Genomic DNA, 20,071 nt, shown 5'->3' with positions numbered 1-20,071 from the left:
CCCAATTCTGTAGTGTTTCTTTTCTTTTACTCGTTGATCATCTCCTTCAAGTAAAATTACTTAAGTTCACAAACTCATCTATCTGAATACCTTATTTTCATTGATTATCTGTTTGCTTTGCTTTTTGTTTTGCTGGTCAAAAAAGTAGAATGCTTAATTTACATTTTATTTCTATTTTTTTTCTCTTTCTTTAGAGTAACTGAGAGGAGACATACAAAGCTGCTCTGAAGGACCATCAGGTCCGAACTCATGGAAGTGATGACACTAAACAGTGCAATGAACAATTTCTTTATTTATGTACTATTAAAAGAACTGTAAATGCAATGTAAAGACACACAGCCACACATATCCCACAGATATTTTAATTGTGTTCTTCTCTTAAGTACACCACCCACCTTAACTCTTTCTTGTCAGGAGTATATAAAAAAGAAAGAAAACAAAACTCGCCCTACAGGAAGAAAAGAATTTTCCTCTGTATATAATTTCTTTTGTGCATTGCTATGCAAGCTCACTCTTTTTAGCTCTGTTCATATTATTGTCTGTTCTTATTGGTCTGTTGTACTATATGTGAATTAATAGGCTGTGGTGCCATATATTAACTTTTAATTGTGTAACTTTTATGTTTAAATTTTGCACTGCAATTTTATTTGGTGATAAGCACAAGTCTCTACTCCTCGTGACATGAAGAAAAAGACTGAATGTGAAGGGAGTTTCTGTACTGTAAGCTAGATTGGATAATGATGGTTGTAACAAATCATGTTAGATGGTTTTCAGTTGGGGTGTAGAAATAGGAAGATGCAAAGGAACAATGGTGTTGGCAAAGTCTTCTTTGAATATCAGGGACTGAGTCAATTAAAAATAGTAGAAAGGTGGCTTTTACTATTGACAAAAGCAGGGGTCAAAAAAAGTAGTTAGTCTTAAGACTGAATATGCATTAAAGTATGCAGGTAGCAAAGATGTAATAAATTTGCTTAAAAAAAGAAATTAAAGTTTTATTTAGAATCAATTTTGCCTGTCATTGTAATTGACCCATCTGAGAATTACAATAAGCAAGAGGAAATTAAGGTGTTTTGCAAGAGCTGTATTTATATTACAGTTTTTTAAAAACATTTTCTGAATTATCATAATTAAGCTCTCCAACTCATTAAGTCAGAATATAATATGAAGTTCCCCAAGGAAATGAACAAAATGAACTCTAGAATATCTAGCAAATAGTTAAAGAAGCAATTTATTATTAGGGCATACTCGGGCTGTTTCAAAATATAAACTCTATTGCAATATCTTATTTCATCTTTCTAATACATGTACAGTACACACTAGAGGATAGAGCTGCATCACTTAAATTCATGACTTAAAAAAAATACAGTCTATATACAATTTGTGTTTTATTTGATTAAGAAGTGAAGTTTATGCCACCCAGTGTATAGCCAAATTGTACGTGCTTAAAAAGCAGTGCTGAGAGTATGTTCAGTTCACAGTAAGTAGATTTATTGGAATAAATATTTTGTGGTACATCCTCAGAAATTGGCTTCCGACTAAAATACGTTTGACCCATTTTGAATAAGGGAATTGAAAAGAAAAGTTTAAAAGGAGAAAAAAAAATGCATGTTTATAAACTTTTTAAATAAAACCAGACCTTGTAAGTGGACATTAATAATTGTCCTGCCTCATTTGTTTTCATGACTTTGACAACAAGAAATTCCTGGACATTGGTCATGTATGCTCAGAATAAATGTGACTTTGAAATATGTGTTAGCTACTGTACATGTATAGTCAGTCAAGTAGAAGAGGACCTTCCTGAAATTCCCACTTGTGACATTTTCCCATGTGTTTCCTACGCAATCTTAAATTTTATTTCTGTCTATACTTTCTCAAATTTTTCCTATGATAAGTTCAGTTGTTGGTACTCTTCTAAAAATGTTCAACGTAATTAGGATCAGTTCTAAAATATGGGACCCTTCTGAGTGACAATTCGCACTCCATGCATTATTGGCTCAGTAACCAATTTATGTCATGTCGTTATAACAAAGGGATGACATGATTAAATATTTCCGTCTTTTTTATTCCCTGAGACTGCATCAGCACAGGCAAGTATAGAACGTAATGTTCTTCATGGGCCCCACCAGCTTTACAGTACCATGTAATTTATTTCTTCACTGAAGAGAAAAGGAATTCTGAGACACAGTTATTAAACCCTTTATCAACTTTCTACTATCAGTGCCTGAATTCTAATGCGGTGGGATTTCTCTGGGACAAAGAGACTGAGGAAGATGAAAAGTTTCTGCCAAGAGTGAATACATACTTATTCACAACTCTAGGATGTGAGGACTTTAAAGATCTCTTTATGCAGTTCCCTACTTAACCTCTTTCTATTTAAAGGCAAACAAATTTTGAAGAGGTTTTGTGTTCCCTCTTTGTGTTTCTCTATGACCTAGTTTAGTCTAAAACCTTAGTTCATTACATATAGAACACATAGCCTTTGATCCCTGGTAACTGGCAGGTGTAGGCGATTAATAAACCAAGGCTTCAAAGTGAAGTATGCATATGCAGATGACTTTTGGAATAATGTGGGCATAGCATCATACCTTCCTGATTGTCTTCAGCATCTAAAAATTAACTGTTACAGTTAAAATTCTGTCAGTGCAGACCTTGTGGTTACTTGGAATGTTCTTTTAGACTAGTCCATGTTGCCTATTACACCTAGTTTTAAACACATTGGGCAGTCACATTATGCACTCAAAATATCACCCGCAGGTAGATTGAGGGCAAGATGAAATGCTGTAGCTATACAAAGGAATTCAGAAACATTATTAGAAATCAAAAGCCTTTGTCAACTTGCTACATGTAAAAAGCTACTGATCAGTGTAGTCAGATGTCAACAGAAAAATACAAATACCTATGAGAGCCACAGCAGTTTTTCATTTCATAGCCGATTCAATGAATGTGATTAGAAATTCACTGAGCTCACTCTTACAGGTCCACACAGAGGCCTGCATAAGGACTGCAAAAGGAAATCTGGGTGGGAGAGAATGTAATCTGATCTTGCACTCATAGGCAATGCTGCTATGTAGTCATGCCCAACACAAGCACAGCTTCATTCGTAACAGGAAAAGTCTTCCTTGGGAAAATAGCTGTATTGGTGCCCAAACTCAGGTATGCCAATGTATGCAGGTGGAGTCGCCCTACCCCTCTTTCAGACATGTTCTGTGAGACTTTTAAAATAAGGTGGGATAGTACAGGGGCATGAAAAGAATTGATTCCCTCACAGGATTTGAATTCAGTTCAATGGAGAATGCAGAAAATTCAAAACCAACATACAAGGTATCACACAACCAAGAAAAGTAAAACCACTGCAAGTTTACTTGCTTTGAGTACAAAACAGATTTAATGGTGTTCTCTGTCATAGTTTAATGCTCTCAGTATTTAAAGATGTTTTCAACAGGATTTGAATTGCAAGTCTGTAATGTGCTTTGATGGAACACCACCCAATTTCTATTCAATAAATTTATGTAATTGTCCATTGACAATCTGATGATAACAGTACCATTGAACTCTAAACTGCGGTTTATCTTTGCTACTGGGAAGCAAGTGTGCATCCGTATTAAAGATATGCAGAGACATAACGTTCACTAATTTGTTCATCTGCTTCTGTCTATTGTTTATGGAATTACATGGCAAGAACTGTTGGAAAGCAACATGTCTCTCCACATTATTTTAGCGGTGAAATTACTTCTGTTTTGCTTCTCTATAATGTGTACTTCAAATGAAACACCATCCTTTTTTTAAAAAACTGATGTTCAATTTACTAATTTTTTAAAAATCTCATAATTTCAAAAGCATTTGTTGTGATTTTAAAGTGTTGCAAGAAAAGGGATTTTGTGGCCGTGGGTAGACTTTTTATACTTTGTTTTATAGATGGATTTTTTTTTAACTGTAGTTTGTTTAAGTCACCAAGCAGTGTCCAAAATCTTAATGTGTTTCATTTGATGTTGTTAGATCAGAGAAGAAATTGGCATAAAATCGGTTAATAGTATTGTCAAAGAATTGTGTATTGTGTACTCACTGGGAAAAAATAAAATATATTCACATTTCAAATTTGTAGAAAAGCCATTTATGTAAAACAAACTTGTTTGTAGACATGCCAGAACAAGACCAGGTGCCACTTTTAGAACTCTGCATTAATATTTTGTGACTAAATGCATAATCTGTTTCTCACTCAGTTATGGTTTGAAGAGTGACAAATAGGAATTGGTGTTGACATGTAGAAGTGACTAACAGACACTGATGAAGAACATAGCAAGCATTTGAAATACAGACCCCATTCTATCAGCACTGCTACTTTCCCCATACCATGAAGATCTTTAGACAGATTTAAAACAAATATCTTATTTTTGAAAGTATAAGTAAAGCAGAAAATTGAGGGAAAATGAATTTTTCTCAATTACTTTAGAAGAGCTAATTATAAATTTCTTTTATTTTGGATGTTTTATGTTGGATATTGAAAAGTTATCTCAGGGACTGAGGAGAAAAGAAAAATGCCCCATTTTATTACATTTTATAAATATTTTATTTTTTTTCACCGCTAAGTACAACTATAGGCTCAATTTTTTTTTTCCAAAAATAAAGAGAGGCAATTTCTGTGTTCTTTAAAATAATAATACTAATGACAGGAAAAAGGAAAAAGATTATTGTTAAATCCTGAAATGCTCATTTAAAAATATTTTTAAAAATACAAGGTTTAGGACAACACATTTTAGAGTTTCATTTAATTTATTATTAATAAGGTGAAAAAATATTACTATAAAGACAAATGATGTTGCATTAATATAATACAGTAACAAAATATATATGATTAAAGATGAAGTATGTCAATATGATAAATGGTAGGACAATTATGAAACAACTGCTCCTTTATGGAATTTGTGTATAAAATGGAAAAAGTGTAAAATTATCAGAAAGGTTTATTAAAGTAATACACTACAATCTCTCGATTACTGGATATATTAGCTGGAGAAAAGATATATTAATGTTGCACAAAAGCATTTGAACAAGAAATTATACTTAATGTCCTCCGCTTTTTAAAATGTGATTTTATCTCTTCCACAGAGGAGAGAAGCAGAGTTCACACTAAACTTCATTTCATGGGAAAGATGGGAAATAAAACTGTACAATAATACAAAACTAAGTTTTAAAAGTTCAAAACAATACTCCAGTACAAAAGCTAGCAGGGAAGGGAAGAGAATCTGTTATTTCCAAAAGTTTGTAAAGATTCTTTTCACTTTGATGAATTTAATGCAGTCTCAGTTTTGACCTTCAACTTCTTAGGCACAGACAAAAAGTCTGACATGTAAGAGTGCTGCAAAGCTGTCAAGAATCCCAAAGACAGATGCAAGACAATTATCCAGCTGTGTGTTTAATATGAAAAACTAGGTGACTGGTCTTTGCATCTTCCAGTCAAAACATTTTCTCCTTGCGGTAGTTGAGCTATAAGAGAAAATAAACGAACACAAAAAAAAAACCATCTGGGCACTGTGGCTCACCCCTGTAATCTCAGCGCTTTGAGAGGATGAGATGGGTGAATCAAGCCCAGGAGTTTGAGATCAGCCTGGACAACATGGCAAAGCCCCGTCTCTACAAAAAAAAAAAAAAAAAAAAAAGCAAAAGCTAGCCAGGCATGGTGGCACGCATCTGGAGTTCTACCTACCAGGGAGACTGAGGCAGAAGGATCACTTGAACCCGGGAGGTCCAGGTTGCAGTGAGCAGTAATTGTGCCACTGCACTTCAGCCTGGGTGACAGAGTGACACCTTGTCTCAAGTAAATAAATACATACATAGAAAAAGAAAAAAGAGACATGTATATTTCCAAGATATCTGATTATTTATTACCAAAATATTATCAAGATTTATATACGCATGTATTGCAGATATCTTAGTAATCAAGGAAAGCTACCTTTTTGAGTCAAATAGAATGATCCTGTGGCTCATGTCAATATTCCTAACCAGAAATTTGCAGGCCACTGCAACTGTTCTTAAACCGTAGAACCATAGCATCCTTCACCTATAAAACACCTTGATGGATATAACCTCTGGGTCATAGACAATATTTTTTTGGACAAATTTTAGAAAATGTTTTTCTAGACAACACTTCTGAGTAATTTGTTTCTAACAAATCTGTGTTTTTGTTTTTTTATTCATTTACTTTGCAAGCAAACTTTGAGACACTGTGCTAAGAATTAAATATTCAGATAAGTAAAAACAGCAATAACCTTTGCCTTCATAAATAAATAATATATTCTGTTAATTCCTTCCCTGATTTCTTGCCTAGAAATTTTTCATGAATGTTTTGAAGCCAAGAGCCAAGAGCCAATAAGCAAGACCTTCAAATAGATTTCCAAGCAGTAAAATTGGTATTAGCTTCACTCAAACCCTCCATACCCATCATAAAATCTATGTTCTAGTCTTTCTCAAAAGTAGTCTACAGGATTTTAATGGTATTTTTTTAAACGATAATGACACTGAAGTTCCATAGTTGAATATATGAAGAAATTTCTTTACTACTTGAATCCTTTACAAATCTGTTCAAATCTTATATGACATAAAATCCTCTGTCCTGGAGCATCTTATGAAACAGGACTATGTAAAATCCACTTTGAAATATAGTCTCCTAGGAAGTATCATGCTTTATCCTGCCCCTAGACTCTCTATTAGTGGCCCCAAAGGCTTTGCATGCCATGTCTTACTGTGGTCTTTTAAAAATCAATATTAAGTCATGGGAAAGAATCATTCAAATTCTAGATGTACTGTGCAGATGATAAAAGAAATGTGAGAAATTCATTAATTAAATTATGTTTCCAAGCCTTATTTGAGATCAGTGCTCAGTCCTGCAGCAACAGGTATGATTGCATCGTGTTCTTTAGTTTTTCTACAATGCTTTTGTGTATTGTCAGCTCTTGAAATCATTAGGCTAAAACTAAAGCATGGGCCGGGCGTGGTGGCTCATGCCTGTAATCCCAGCACTTTGGGAGGCCGAGGCGGGTGGATCACGAGGTCAGGAGATCGAGACCATCCTGGCTAACACGGTGAAACCCCGTCTCCACTAAAAATACAAAAAACTAGCCGGGCGAGGTGGCGGCGCCTGTAGTCCCAGCTCCTTGGGAGGCTGAGGCAGGAGAATGGTCTGAACCCGGGAGGTGGAGCTTGCAGTGAGCCGAGCTCGTGCCTCTGTACTCCAGCCTGGGCCATAGAGCAAGACTCTGTCTCAAAAATAAATAAATAAATAAATAAATAAATAAATAAATAAATATAAAAATAAAGCATGGAAATATACCTACTATCTCCTCCCACCCCTAGCTACAGACCTTCAATCAGATTTCAAAAGTATAATATATTTTGAAATATTTCACAAAAGGATAATTTTTTAAAAGCTACTGTCTGATTATTAATAAGTTCTACCTGAAGTGGTACTTAAAATAGTAGTGAGTAACACGAAATGTAGGAAAAGGGGGCTTATAGTTTCTCATTAAGATAATACAGAGATAAGTACCAATGGAATTTGACATACAGCTAACTAGTAATGACGAAAATTCATATATTCAGAAATGGTTAAATATAGAAGTAAAAAGGGAAGATGAGGATAACCATTACATGAACTTTCACTGGCTATGAGGACAAAAGAAGTGAGAGAAGTTAAAGTGGGATGTGAGAAGTAAGAGTTTAAATTTACTTGATTAATTTTGAATGATGGTAGACTGATGCAATCAATAAATTAACATGTCCCAACATAGGTAATGTGAGAACAGTTACGGATGGGCAATGAATGGTTATTCTAATGAAAAAGAGGGAACAGACAAATGGTGGCAGTCTGAACAAAGGACACACTAGAATACTATGTATGCAACTTAAGAGAAGGAACTACAACATTCTCAATAACTGTGCAAGCATCTCTTGTGCAAATAACCACCCACCAAGAATTAAGACACTGTTTCTATCAATGTTGGTGATGCTATGTTTTTCTATCTTATACTGCTACTATACTAAAAATGTATAAAACAAATCCCATATACTTATGACAACAGAGTATACATTTAAAGAAATATGTGTGTTAAATGTCCATAGGAACAAATTCCCACTAAAATCATTTGAATAGTTACTATTTAAAAGTTGAAGCTCATGCACAAAGATATTTTAGATTTGTTCTAATATTCCAAGTAAAAAGAATTATAAAACTTAAAATGTAGTAAGTAGCCAAAAAATGTATTAGGAGATACACACATACATGCATACTCATGCACATATACAAATATAGAAATGTACATACGTAAAAATAATTTTCATTCATTAGAATCCATCCAAGATAGGATGGGGACTGAAAATACCCATATTTGCAAAGTATGGAAAAAGGGAAACCTAACAAGAACTATGGGGATTGAGACAAATATCATAGGCTGAATAATACTTCAAATAATCTCTATTTCTCCTAGGCAAATTACATGGGTGCATTTACATGTATACATATGTATACATACACTTGTGTACACATGCAGAGTCATCCTTCAAGATCCACAAAGGATTGGTTCCAGAATTCCTACCAAAATCAGTGGATGCACCTTAAATAAAACGCTGTAGCATTTGCATATAACCTACGAACATCCTCCTCTATACTTCAAATCATCTCTTCATTACTTACAGCATCTAACACAATGTAAATGCTATGTAAATTATTTTATACTACATTATAATTGGTATTATTTTTATTGTTGTATTTTTATTTTTTATTGCAGTTTGTTTTCAAATGTTTTCCATCTGTGGTTGGTTCCATCTGAGGATTTGGAACCTGTGAATATGGAGGCCTGACTATATATATTTTTATTATACACATCACATATATACATACATATGTGCATTTATGAAGAAATCGATATTTTGCTGTTAAAATGGCCAAATGTTCCTTTTAAATAGATGAACACATATTGTATACATAGTATTGTGGTTGGCACAATGCAGTTGGGGGCAACCAATTACATTTAATGTGATCATGTTATAAACTAGTTGGGGTGACATAAGGCATAGAGTGAATATTATTTTAGAAGTAGAAAGGGAAGAAAACCATATAAAATTTAAATTGTTGCAGAAATCAATTTTGGGAGACGACAAGTGGAAGAGAGCATTGAGGATTGGTGTGGTCAGGTGAAATGTCAGTGATAAAAGGAATTGACATTGGCCTTGAATGAGATTAATTAATAGAAAGAAAATTTAGAGGAGATGAAGCAGACACAATATAGTCTCTAGCCAACAGGGAACTGTAGTCTAATACAGGAACCAGTCATTTGAACCAACATTTGAATTCAGGAATATCCAAGATATGATAAATAAGCAATATACCATTGCAGTAGGGTAAGGAAGGTGGACACCTCATTCAGACGTTAGGAGTCAAGCCAGGCATTACAGACTGACTAACACTGTAGAGAGTGTTTATTTCTTCCAAACAAAGAAGTTAAATGAAGGTTCAACTTTCCCTGTACAAAAGCACTGGTTCATAAGGCAGCACAGCACAATTAAACAGTCAATAGCACATGTGTTTAGAAAACAACAAGGAATACAATGAAGAAAAGGATGAATGGGGTAAAAAGAAGCAGACTAATAACACCTAGAGTGAATAAAGACCTGAAGGAATACAGGGAAAGAGAGTATTTTGTCCACTTTGCACGCTCCTGTTTTCATTCTGAGCAGATAAGGACATCTCATCCTCAAAGGGGATTTGTGCTTTTGGAAATGAGAACAGTCCATTCTAGCCTCAAATTCTACATATCCACGTTTGCCATGCATGCAGTAAGAGTCAAAATAAAGAACAATATAGAAGACTAAATCTGCTTAAAATAAATATCTGCCTAAAATAAATAGCACAATTATAATAGAGTGTGAAATATTTCCACTTACAAAGTACGCAGTTTCATGTAAACAACAGCAGGAAATACCAGACAAAACCAGAATGACACCAATTATGATGAGCATAATCACAAATGGGTCACAGTGACTTTCTACACACGTGTAATTGAATGCAGCGGAGCCAAACCAGACCCCAGGGCGCAAACGGGAACTGCATTAGGGAAAACTAAGAACAATACCCAGTGATGATAAATCCTGCAACAATAATCTGTCTGAGAACCAGCCGTATTCAAGGAGCACAAATGAATCTATATCCTGCAAAGAACAGATGAATGGAAACCAAGGTAACAGTGTGCAGTAAAACTTAGTAGGCAAAAATGGAATTCAAAGCATAACTTGGTCTTTCCAGCTTTCCTCTCACCTATTCTGCCTTCTACCAGGACCCTAGTGAATTGTTATCTACTATTAAAGATGAAGAACAGAAATCTTAAAAACATGAAAAATAATTAAAGCATAAGACAAAGTGTGGATAATTATGAAATGGCAAAATATAATTAATCATCTATTCCCTGCAAATGTCTCTTCTGAAATGACTCCATAGTTTTAAAAAATGCACAATAGGCCGGGCGCGGTGGCTCACGCCTGTAATCCCAGCGCTTTGGGAGGCCGAGGCGGGCGGATCACAAGTTCAGGAGATCGAGACCACGGTGAAACCCCGTCTCTACTAAAAATAGAAAAAATTAGCAGGGCGTGGTTGTGGGCGCCTGTAGTCCCAGCTACTCGGGAGGCTGAGGCAGGAGAATGGCGTGAACCCGGGAGGCGGAGCTTGCAGTGAGCCGAGATCGCGCCACTGCACTCCAGCCTGGGCGACAGAGCGAGACTCCGTCTCAAAAAAAAAAAAAAAAAAAAAATGCACAATAACTTTAATTTTGTAACACCCATATGCTCTCATAGACATACACATACAAAGTGTGCACAAAAATCCTTGCTGACAAAATAAACTTGTTATGAGACTTAGGGGCAATACTCAGCATACACTTGAACATGGATGTGCACATAAGTTCTCCAGGCATGAACTATACCTGCTCAACATTCTCTTTGACATATTTCTCTAGTTATAGCTTGTCATTAGGGATTTCAGGTTTTTCCTGTTTAAATTTAGTGCTATTAGAAGTATTTTTTTTCCCTTGAAGATATGTATTTTTATTTTTCGAACCTTTTGAGGCTCGAGAGAGCATTTCCAAATAAAGATTGCAGGGTATTTAAAAATATACAGCACTAAAACGCCATCTCTTATACTCTCTTTGCAATTGCCAGTTTCTGACAGAACACTGAATTGAGGGGTTGCTGAAATATTGAACTGATTTGAATATACTTACACCCACTGAATTATTTTAGCATATTAAGTTGAATGGCATTGCAACTTTTCTTGTTATATCATCTATTCCATTAGAGTAACACCCTATCTAAGAGCCCAAAGTCTAAACATATTGAATAAACTAATTAGTAGTAGAAACAGAATAGAGGGCATTGAAAACACGTGTAGAAACTACTAGGCATGCAGTTGTTGAACAGTAAGTTTTGGACTTAAACCCATGTAAGAGTAAAACATCTAAGCATCACTTTACTTTTTATGTCTAAATAAATATGAAATTGCCCTGAAGAGGCAAACATATTTGTTCTGTTAAAATCTCAAATAAACAGAAATTTATCAGAAGAGCCTCTATAGAAAAGCTGGGTAAGACAGTAGCACTATCTTCAACCACAGCTTTGCAAAAGTCTGAGGACTATTTTTCAAATAGACCATTTGGTAATGTAAATCTTTTTTAAAGGCTAAGAATTGTAGTCACAGTAAATACTATCTTATCCAAGGCAATCTTGTTGGTGGTGTTAAAGCGTGAACAGTAGACCAATATTTTTTACTTGGAATGGTCAATCCACTTAAGCAACATATACTTAGGGAGTAGATTGAGTCAATATTTTCCTGGGAGAAAATACCTGGATCATCTTAAGCATTTATCAAATGCCTGAGTACTGTGTTTAATGAAAAAAATTGCCTTTAAGATAAAAATGGTTCCTGAATGTGCTCCCAGGAAAGACCTTATCTCTAAAGAAACTCAGCTTATGCCATGGAATATGTATTTCAATCTCTTGAGCCCACCAGAAGTCATCCAATACACTCTCAAAACAAACAAACAAACAAACAAAAAGCAGCTCATCAGTTGAAAGACTGAATCTAAGAGTCTCCATTCAGATGTTCATGATTGTGCACACTAGGTTTGGTACAGTGACTGCTCAACAACAATTCTCTGGAAGCAAGGCTGTACTCATTAACAATTATTCTGGTTTATGTTTACTATAATAAGAGAATATGCATCTATTTTTTCTAATAATTTGTCCAAATTGTTAAGGTTCATATTCAAAAAAGGTATAAATTTTAAAAATGTATACAATTTTCATTTAAAAATTGTCATTAGACTACTCCTTGTATATCGGTTAATACTTTGGATGCAAGAAATAATCTGCCCCAAAGATACAGGTTTAAAACTATAGACTTAATAATACAAGCTGTCAGGGGTAAATATTTCCAGGGTGGTTGCAATGAATGAGTTCAAAACAAAATAAATGTAATTAGTTACGAAATAATGTTGCCCAAATTTTATTCACCTCTTTTGACTAATTTCTTCAAGACAAAGGTGTGGCATTGAATTTTAAAGCTATCTTCAATTTTTTCATAATTTAGAGATATTGAAATGCCTTAGCAAAAAATGTGTAACAGTGAGAGCATTATGACAGTGAAAGAGATCCAACTTAACTAACTCCACTTTGCCTTTAACCTCTAAACTGCCCTTTGGTCATGCCCAGGCATGGGCCACGTTAACTTTGGGAGAAATTTATTTTATAGTTTAAATGGTAATAGCCCTTCCCCAAACTAAACTGCCTTGTAAAGCTAATGAAACACCATGAGGTTTGGAGGATGAAAGAGGCCTGAATTCTGCTAAGATGTAGGCATAGTTAAATGATTAGCAGCCATTGTTCCAGAGGGGACAAGATTTGCAACTTCCCATTACTCCTGTAAATATTACTAATGTAGAACCTAAGATTGGGCTATTTAGATACTGTATTAGTCTGTTTTCACATTGCTAATAAAGACATACCCAAGACTGAGCAATTTACAAAAGAAAGTGGTTTATTGGACTTACAATTCCACATGACTAGGGAGGCCTCACTATTATAGTGGAAGGCAAGGAGGAGCAAGTCACATCTTAACATGAATGGCAGCAGGCAAAAAGAGAGCTTGTGCACAGAAACTCCCATTTTTAAAACCATAAGATCTTGTGTGACTCATTCACTCTCACGAGAACAGCATGGGGAAGACCTGCTCCCATGATTCACTTGTCTCCCACTGGGTCCCGCCCACAATATGTGGGAATTGTGGGAGCTACAAGATGAGATTTGGGTGAGGACACAGAGCCAAATCATATCAGGTGTCTTTTCAGGCTTTTGCATTTATGGACATTGGAGATTATTTTGGTGAAAGCTCAGACAGAAAAAGAGAAGAGTTGAAGAGAAAGCCTCCATTTTCATAGAGATACATAAATAATCATGAATAGAATGTTCATAGAAATATGGACATTAAGGGTCAGTCTGACAAGATCTCACACAGAAATGAGGAACAGATTATTGGAAACTGGAGGAAAGGTGATCCTTGTTATAAGATGACAAAGAAATTGTCTGAATTTTGTTCATGTTCTAGTCATTTAGAAATCTCTATCTATGAGGAGCCAAGCTGCTCCTTCAACACTCTGCTTAGAAATCTCCTCAGCCAAATGTTTAATTTCGTCACTCATATGTCCTACTATTCTATTCACAAAATGGTAGAACAATTGAGTGATGAAATTAAGTGTCTGGCTGAAGAGATTTCTAAGTAGTGTTGAAGAAGCAGTGTGGATCTCCCTTATGGCGTATAGCAAAATATGAGAGGAGAGATTAATTAAAGAAAAGATTGTTAAACAAGAAGGAACTAGAATTTGAAGAATTTGGAAACTTTTCAGCCTCTTCAAATTGCAAAAATGAAAAATTTATTCTGAAGTGAACACTAAGGGCGTTGCCTAACAACCATTTGATAAGGAAATCAACAATGGTTGAACCATGAATTTAACCAACTACTTGAGCAGAAGCCAGGATTCCACCAGCGGAAATACTGCCTGCTGCAATTAAAGGAAAGAGAAAAAAATAGGATAGAATGAAGGAAGGTTGAGAACATGATTATCCTTCAAGAAAATAAAAAATGACCCTGCAGGCATTTTAGAGATCATCAAGGTCACCACTCCCATCATAGACTAAGGGGAAGTCTGCTTTGTTCTTCATTTTAGTGGGCCAGGCAGCCACCATGAAAAGCCCCAGGGGCAGTGCTCTCCCCAAGACGGTATGAGCCGGGTCAGCCCACAAAGCAAAGGGGAAGGGCTGCTGAGGCTATGCTGCTGCCTCAGTGGCCCTGGAGAGCAGAACATCAAACAAAAAAACAATGGCTCTCAAGCCCTAAGAGCTTTTGGAATTTGTCTGGCTAAGTTTTGGACTTGTTTTGGACCCATCACCCTTGTGTTCTTTCTGATTTCTCCCTTGTGAAATGGGGATGACTGTCCTATCCCTGTCCCACCACCGTATGTTGGAAGCACCTAACTTGTATGCTTTCACAGCTTCACAGCTGAAGAGGAATTTTGCCTTAGGGCGAATTGTATCTCAGGTCTCACCCATTTAAATGTTATTTAGATGAGATATTGGGCTTTAGACTTCAGAGTTGACACTGGAATGAGTTAAGACTCTGGAGGCTGTGGGTTGAAATAAATGTATTTTACATGCAAAAAGAATGTGAATTTTAAGCTATGCACTAAATTATGTCTCCTCAAAATTCGTATGTCAAAGCCATAATGTTGCTGTATATTGAAATAGGAAGTTTAAAAGATAATGAAATTTAAATGACACCATTTGGGTAGGAGTCATAATTTGAAGGAATTAATGGCCTTACAGGAAAAGGAAGAGAAATAGATCTCTTTCTTCATGTGCAAGCACCTAGCAAATGCCATGTGACAAAAAAAAAAAAAAAAGATAACCATAAAATGACCACTCTCTTTCTGACTTGTAGGGGTCAGTTACTGGTTGGTCATTTTCTGTCTAGACCACTAAAACGAAGGACAAAGCAGACTTCCCCTGAACCTGCGATGGGAGTAGCAGTCCTGATGATCTTTAAAATGTCTGCACAGTAATTCTTTCATTTTCTTGAAAGATGATCATGTTTTCAACCTTCCTTCATTCCATTTCTGGCTTGCTTAGACAAGCCAAAAAGGGACTAGAATTTGAAGAATTTGGAAAATTCTGTTCCACTGGTCTATGTGTCTGTTCCTGTTCTTGTACCTTACCAGAAACTGACCCTGTTGGACCTTGATCTGAAACTTTTAGCTTCCAGAACTGTGAGAAAATACACTTTTGTTGTTTAAGACACCCAGTCTATGGTATTTTGTTATGGCAGCCCTAGCTGACTAGTACAAGTCTCATTTTAAAATTTTAGATACTAAGAAGAGAAAAGACAATTCTACTTCTTCATCTTAGTACAGTCTATCTAGATTTTGCCAATGAAAAAAAAATCTATTAGTTTAGCTCAGAAGCCTGGGTTTGAGGAACAGGGGAGAAGCAGGAATCAAATAATGCACTGCACTGGCATTATAATGCACTGCTACTCTCTCTTTTTCTTTAAGTCAGATAACAAATGGTGCTACTATAGGACTCTTGGTGAAGACTATTGTCATTATTCAAATAATTTGGCAGTAGCTTTTCTTCCCCCACCACCAGTTGCCAGGACAACTTGAGTATTGATTACTATCTTTTAGCTTCTGTTAGTTTTCTTAGCTGTCTCTTCTGAGTTTGCTGAAAAATGTTCATAAAGAGATAACGTATATGAGTGGGTGAGTGCACATGGACATAGGAAAGTGAGATGCTTTTTTATGTACACTAATCTTACCCATGATTGTTTATTTATTTTTTATAGTAACCAGTAGCCCTCTAGTTCTGTTTGGATCTTACAAATTCTCTGTAAGAAGCAGAGCTGGCCTCCACTGTTGGATTATCTATGGGCTTTTAAGGTACATGGTACCCCAAGATTGTCAGGCAGAGCAAAAATTATGTATAGAAATTGATAACTCCTCTTTATGTCTTCAACTATAATGCCTAGATTTAGCTGCAAGAAAGACACATGTTTTCTTTTGTAAAGAAACAAGCCTATTCTTAATTTTCCAATTCTTATTAAAGAGTAATAAGTCTGGGTGTGGAAGACATAGAAACTTTCTCTAATTTTGACTCTACTACTAACTAGTTGGACAGCTTGGGACACTGTCCTTTAACTCATCTCAGCCTCATGGATTCATTAAATAAATATTAATCATGGACTCACTGCATGCCATATGTTGTGGAAGGCTATAGAAAGAAAAATAAAACAAAATAAAAACAACAACAACGAAAACCTAAATGCTCCATGTTTTAGAGGAACTTATGACCTTGTGAAATAAATAGATATAAAACAAATACATCAGGGTATCCCAGCTGGCATCAATCTGGGAATTGCAACCCGCCTGTATGTGAAATGTATGGTCAGTGACCACTACTCCCGGTGTCCAAAACATGTGGATTCTTTAGTAGTAAAGAAAAAGGACGAACGATTTGTGTTTGAGTCCCAAAGAAAACCGAAGACAGAGGAGAAACGTAAAGGAGGAGCTAGGCTGTATTGCCATTTTGGTTCCATAGGACCATAGGACTGGATTTGTGCTGCAGTCGGAAGAGACTAAAGTAGGCAATGATGTTTTCACTTGGAAGCAAAGTGCGATTTTGTCGCTTTGGTGCTTTGGCAGTTTTGGGCTGCACTAGGTTTCAATACCCAGATCGGGACAGCATTTCCCCAAAAGGAAAAAAGAAGAAACTTTTGTAGCAGGTAGAGCAGGCAGGCAAGATACTGATTAGAATCAACAGCCACTCCAGCAGATAGTGAAGTTGACCAGAAGAGACCGGAGGCTAAGACAGCCACTGTGGGAGGCAGAGTCTCATCCTTGTCCTGTGTAACGCCCAGTATATTTGAGAGATAGGTGGTTTGTTTCTCCAGGAACTGTGTTTATAAATGTGGTGAGAATTGAGGTAGCAAAAACGAATATTAATGCTAATACAACCTTAGAGTCTATGGAGCCCAAATGGGGACACGCAGGTTGTATACAAAATTATAATTAACATGTAATAAGTATCTGATGAATGTAGATACAAATGGCAATGAGGACACATAATAGTATAGAATTAACTCATGGAGAACCTAAGGAAGGATTCAGCAAGAAAGCTATGGTCGACCCTTCTCTTGAAAGTAGAATAAAATATTTCCAGATAGTGAAAGAGAAGACATTCATTTCAAAAGGGCCAGAATATTAAAAAATGTGAGTATAGAAAGATGGCCCCATGAGAAAAGTTAAAAAAAACAAGAAAGAAAAGGATTAATCAATAGGGAGTGGAGAATTGATTGTATCTAGTAGAATATATAGTCTTTGCATTGGCATGGGGAGAGCTCCAAAACGAAGCCCAAAAGTAGAGGTGTGACCTGATTTAAAGGTCTTTCTGGATATATTTATAAGGTTTTGTTTTTTGGTTCTCAAAATATGGAATACATTGACTTTTTTGTTTTTGTTTTGAAATGAAGTCTCACTCTGCTGCCCAGGCTGGTGTGCAGTGGTGCCACCTTGGCTCACTGCAACCTCCACCTCCAGAGCTCAAGCGATTCTCCTGGCTCAGCCTCCCAAGTAGCTGGGATTGCAAGCATGTGCCACCATGCCCAGCTAATTGTCTAATTGTGTGTGTGTGTGTGTGTGTGTGTTTAGTAGAAATGGGGTTTCACCATGTTGGCCAGGCTCTTCTCGAACTTGTGACCTTAAGTGAGCTACCTGCCTTGGTCTCCCAAAGTGCTGGGATCACAGACATGACCCACCACATCGGGTCCTCTATTTTAAGTTAAGCTTTTGTAAAATCCCTTGTTAATAATCCCTAACATTCTATAACATACCTTTATTTGACCTTTTGCAATTTTTAAGCATAGTAATAAACTTTCTGCTAGCTTCCCTGAAACTCAGTGAATCTAGAAGTTGCCTCCTTCCTCCTCCCCCTCCTCTCTCATCACAATCAATGCTGAGATTTTGGCCCTGTAAAGATGAATATAACAGAAAGCAACTACCACTTAAAGAAACGGTATCTGTGATATATTCAGCATCGAGGAGGCAGGATGGCATGAGCAAAAGACCCAGAGGCAGGAAATCGTGGCCAAGTCCTGTCACAGGTGAGCCATGTAGCCTCACATTACTCATTCTCTGGGCTCAGGTCATCAAGGATAAGTTAAAATAATGAATGGAACTAGTGAAATTCTAGAATTCCTTCTAGTTTTATGATTATTTGTTGATTTACTTCCTTCAGCTTTTTCAAGCATGAGGACACACTATAGCTGTATTTTCAAAGGACTGATAGAATAATACTTATTGGAGGAAAAACCAATGCAAAAAATCCTTTTTAAAAAATTAAGAGATAAATAGATCTGTAACTTAAATTTATACTCCTTATCAACTAACGATTTAGCCATAAAGAAACCTATTAAATAATACTCCCCTTAGTTTGAGGCCCTCTATTTCCATTAATTTAGTCTCTTTTATTCCACTGTCAAAAGTTTTTGAAGTTTTGGGCTTTGGGTATCTCTCTTGTTTCCATAAGAGGACATTTCTACTCATTAAGCTTGGAACTGCAGCCCTCATGTTCCTAGACAGTCCGAAATATCTTTAAATGTCTTTCAGGCATGACTGTGCTTATAAGAATGAGGAGGTTTTGTAACTGGGGTCAGGGAAATAATGACCTCTCTGCCATTTATCATCAATAGAGCCTTGACAATAGCCCATGTAGGCATGTGCTGGACACGGATGCCAAGTCAGGCTGCTCCACTAGCTTCCAGCCTTTGTTGTTGATTGCTTTTCTTGGACCATTTCCTTTATTTAATTTTGTCAAGTTCCTAAAGTTAAAGAAGATATTTGCTGCTGTTGCGGGTGAGATCAGCCCACTTGTCAAACAAAGTAGTTGTGAGATTTTGGAGGAAGCGTCTCAGTGCTGGGGACCAAACGCCACGATGTTCACTGATGGAGGAAATCTTTATTACTGGGAGTACAGAGCATGCTATTGTTACAGGAGCGCTGTGACATTTTTCTAACTGGATTGCATCTGCACTTTTAAAAGACTGACAACCAGAGTATCACTGGAGATAATAGGATCTGGGACTAGAAAGCCTTCATATTTTATTAGGGCTACACTGATTCCATTTCTTTAAGTCACTGGAGTGTTATTTTACATTTCAGTGTCTGCATAACTGCATTGTCTTTGTTTCTCAGTTTCATTAAGAATTCCCCGGCATATCAAGGCTAGTGAATGTCAGTGAAGATAACTATCAACATGTAAAATACTTCCAGCTACAAGAATGTGTGGCTTGAAAACAATTAAATGAACAGGCCCTCCTGTAATAAGTGGGAGCGAAGGGAGGACAAATTAACTCCAACTACTCGGTGAAGATGTCAGATTTAATCTGAGTTTTGATTGTATATAGACATAGACATTCACTGCAGATGGTCAAGAAACTGGAGTGAGTTCCAAGGAATTATAAGGGCTACATAAACCAAATGAGAGACTGACAACCTATATCGCAGAGAGCCTTTGTATCAACCAGCCTCAAGATTATTGAAGAACTTGGGAAAGGATATAATCTGAATTGGAACCATGAACATATCTTGCAATGAGAACTTAATTTAATAACGTGATTGGAACTCTATTTCAGTTGTCTATTGTTATACAACAAGCCACAGTAAACTTGCTGTTTTTTAGGCAACAGTTTATTATCTTTACTTGTCCTGTGAGTGGCACCTAAGATCATGGTCAGGTTGGCAGGGGCAGCTGGCTAAACATATCAGAGATCATCTTCAATCACAGGTTTATCATCTGCTGGAGACAGACAACGTTTAGGACCCCCCAGGCATTTTTTTCACCTATGCTACCTCTTTACGTGCCAGCTGGGGCTTCCATAGAACATGGTGGTGTCATGAAGCTCACTGTACCTTGAGCAAGTGTCCACGAG

The 20,071-nt window shown here is 36.4% G+C and overlaps 1 protein-coding gene across 27 annotated transcripts in view; it reads left to right on the top strand.

Moving 5' to 3' along the window:
- ROBO2 (roundabout guidance receptor 2) overlaps positions 1–4,095 on the top strand; it is a 1,364,435-nt gene extending 1,360,340 nt beyond the window's left edge. For 23 of the 27 annotated variants that reach the window (XM_015445439.3, XM_074033673.1, XM_045384387.2 and 20 more), the window contains one exon: positions 195–4,095. In XM_015445439.3, coding sequence (XP_015300925.3) covers positions 195–196 — 2 coding nt within the window. In that variant the 3' untranslated portion in view covers positions 197–4,095. The remainder of the gene's footprint in view (positions 1–194) is intronic. The other 4 variants (XM_074033678.1, XM_074033676.1, XM_074033674.1 and 1 more) reach the window with 1 other exon arrangement.
- Positions 4,096–20,071: the final 15,976 nt, after the last annotated feature.

This window comes from Macaca fascicularis, chromosome 2 (genome assembly GCF_037993035.2).
Source record: "Macaca fascicularis isolate 582-1 chromosome 2, T2T-MFA8v1.1".
Lineage (NCBI taxonomy): Eukaryota > Metazoa > Chordata > Mammalia > Primates > Cercopithecidae > Macaca > Macaca fascicularis.
This window is presented reverse-complemented; position numbering and strand designations above follow the sequence as displayed.